The following is a 2972-nucleotide window of genomic DNA, read 5'->3' on the forward strand; positions in this document are numbered from 1 at the left end:
GAAATTATCGACAATATCTATGTGGAACCAAAGAAGATTTTTTTCTTTTGCCTTTCTTATCCTCTTCCAAATCTAATGATAACCAAACTACAATCTAACTTATTTAGATTTTTAGGACCGAAGAGATAAACAAATGCAACTCTATTTTATAAATAAAAAAAATAAGGAGAAATGAGAAGAATATGAACAAGAGGAGTGGGTGTGCTTTATGTACTACAGTAGTATTGTTTTATGAACACAAATTTTGTATACATGCATGTCTGAAAGGGGGGAGAGAGACTGGTCTCTGGTTTTTTTTTTTTGGGACGGTATTAAATAGTTTGAAGACCAACCATCCATTGGGCCCATAACTTCAAAATTTCACTAAAAACAAATTACAAGGCCCAAAAAAAGAACGGGCTAGTGTTGGAAAACCAATTTGCACTTCATCACTTTCCTTCAGGAAGAACCCAGAACCATGATGTTTCATGAAGAACCAAGAATCATAGAACATTCTGGAGTGTCTCTGACCACAAACTCTTATCCTAAGGACAACAAATTTATTATATATATATAATGGTATATTCGGATACCCTTTTAGACGATTCTTCTTGGGTCATCCTCCTATTTTCAGAGAATGGTCTGGTTCAACTGCACTCTTGGATTGGCTTGAATCCCCCACTTCCCACATCTTTAAACTCAATGTTCCAGGTAAATAAAACTATACCCAACTCAATCACTTATAACTTCATCGTGTATGATTGAATAAACTAAGTCCTGTTCTAATCTCAAGTAGATTACAATAAAAATTTTCTTTTCTATTAATCTAGCTTTAGACCAATGTTATTAGAATCTTTTGTTAATAATAAATTGGTTAATTGATTATGATTTGTGTGTGTGTGGGATCATAATAATAATATAGGATTCAGCAAGGATGAGATAAAGGTGCAAGTTGAGGAGGGAAATGTTCTTCACATCAAAGGTGAAGGTGGGAAAGAGGAGAATCAAGCAAAAGAGAAAGACACTGTCTGGCATGTTGCTGAGAGAGGGACAACTGGAAAAAGTGATTTCTCAAGGGCAATTGAGTTACCAGAGAATGTGAAGATTGATCAAATTAAGGCACATGTTGAGAATGGTGTGCTCACTGTTGTTGTGCCTAAAGATGCATCACCTAAATCCCCTAAAGTTCGTAACATTAACATTACTAGCAAGCTCTGAAGTCTAAGATCATTTTGGAAAAAAATTGTTAAGGTCAATAATAAGAATTCAAAGAACAAAAGATGAAAAGAAGAAAAAAGATGTATCCTGTGATGTAAAATGTTTGATGTAAGAAAAAACGATTGCGTGGTTAATTAAAGAGTTTCTTTATCTTACTCTTTCTTACTCTTAGATTTATCATGTATGCGAACCGTGTGTAACTTCTATAAATTACTTAACAGTTGCCACCAAAATTTTAGAACTAATTCCTCAATTTCATTCATTTTTGTCTTATCTGTAGTTTGAAATGAGGCAAACGGATTAGTCCGTCCCGGTCTGTCCTCCTAAAAATTTGTCATTTAACGGGCTAGTACGTTCTGCTTCTCTAATAGAGCGGTTTCGAAATTTTTTTCCGTTCCATTAACGGCAGGCTAGGTCTGTTAATTTTTTTATTAATTTTTTATTTTTTATTAATAAATTATTAAATATTAAATAATATATATAATTTTAAAACTGGTGCGGACGATTTTAAATTTAGTCCAACTTATTTTTCTCAGTGAGTTAGGCAACGGGACTTCTCCTGGGGATGCTCGGGGACGGACTGTAAATTCGTTCGCAATATGTCTACGCTGGTAAATTTAGTCTAATTTATAATTTATTTGTATTCTTTAAATAGATGTTTTAGAATTGTACAAATATAAATTTTTTTTTGTCGGTAGATTAGACAATTCTCAATTTTAAGTACACAATACACACCTACACATTTCTCATATACTTACTAATTTTTCTTCTCAGTTGCAGCTGGTAGGACTCGAACCCGAGACCCTTGAGATGAGGAAGAGACGGAATATCGTGTAAGCTACGGCTAAATTTGAAGTGTGTACTAAGTACTAACACATGGACATGTGAACATCTGAGTAGGGTGAAATCTATGGAGCAAAAAGAACCAATTTTGATAAAAAAAAAATTTAGAAGAGAGAGTATTCTCTGTATTAAAATGTTTAAAACCTAACCAAGTTGGGTTGGTCTAATGGTTAGTTTATTGGTCCGCTTAAACACGTGTCAGGGTTCGAATCCCGCCTTGTGCATGCAGCAATCTATTGGCCAGCGACAAACTCTTAAATGGAGCTCAGTACCGCGGCAGATTAGTTATTGACCTATCGAGTTGGGAGATACCGTGGAAAACAAAAAAAATGTTTAAAACCTCGCTGTAATTCAAATATACTGAAATATACTTATCAAAAATATAATTATAATAAAAGTTTAATTACTATGTTGGTCTCTATAGTTTTGCAAAATTTTCAATTATGTACTTATACTTTTTTCTTTTTAATTGAGTCCTTATACCAAATTTTTTTTAAATTGGGTTTCTACACTTTTTTTCTTTTATTTAGGTCCCTGCACTAAATTTTTTTTAGTTGGGTCTCTATAAAATTAAGCCGATTACTGTTAGAAGGGACCTAATTAAAAAAAAAAATTGGTGCAAGAACTCAATTAAAAGGAAAAAAAATATAGGAACCTAATTGAAAATTTTGCAAAACTATAGAGACCAACAGAATAATTAAATTTATAATAAATTGTATATCTATAAAAGATGTACGATTTTGAGCTGTCAAATTGTGCTAACAAAACTGTAACGGTAGAAGTAATTCGTCCCATCAAAAAATTTTGTCTCCTTTGAAATAAATCACAGGGTTAAAATGATTTTATGGTAATATACACCTATAACTCTTTCATATTTAATTAGCAACGCATGTATGTTAAATTGTAGAAATGAGGTATAAAGTTTATAAAAA

General features: G+C 32.4%; 1 protein-coding gene across 1 annotated transcript; it reads left to right on the forward strand.

Annotated features, from left to right (window-relative positions):
• The first annotated feature begins 256 nt into the window (after positions 1-256).
• On the forward strand, positions 257-1352 carry LOC107457913 (15.7 kDa heat shock protein, peroxisomal). Its single transcript, XM_052251503.1, has 3 exons — positions 257-282; positions 530-690; positions 902-1352. Exons 1-3 carry the CDS (start codon positions 257-259, stop codon positions 1195-1197), a joined length of 483 nt encoding a protein of 160 aa, XP_052107463.1. The 3' UTR covers positions 1198-1352.
• The last annotated feature ends 1620 nt before the right edge of the window (positions 1353-2972 follow it).

This window comes from Arachis duranensis, chromosome 7 (assembly GCF_000817695.3).
Source record: "Arachis duranensis cultivar V14167 chromosome 7, aradu.V14167.gnm2.J7QH, whole genome shotgun sequence".
NCBI classification, from domain to species: domain Eukaryota; kingdom Viridiplantae; phylum Streptophyta; class Magnoliopsida; order Fabales; family Fabaceae; genus Arachis; species Arachis duranensis.

Coding starts and splice junctions, on each gene's coding strand:
- LOC107457913 (XM_052251503.1), top strand. CDS start 257: ATGTCTGAAAGGGGGGAGAGAGACTG. Junction 283..529: donor GAAAGGGGGGAGAGAGACTG/GTCTCTGGTTTT, acceptor TCTTATCCTAAG/GACAACAAATTTATTATATA. Junction 691..901: donor CTTTAAACTCAATGTTCCAG/GTAAATAAAACT, acceptor ATAATAATATAG/GATTCAGCAAGGATGAGATA.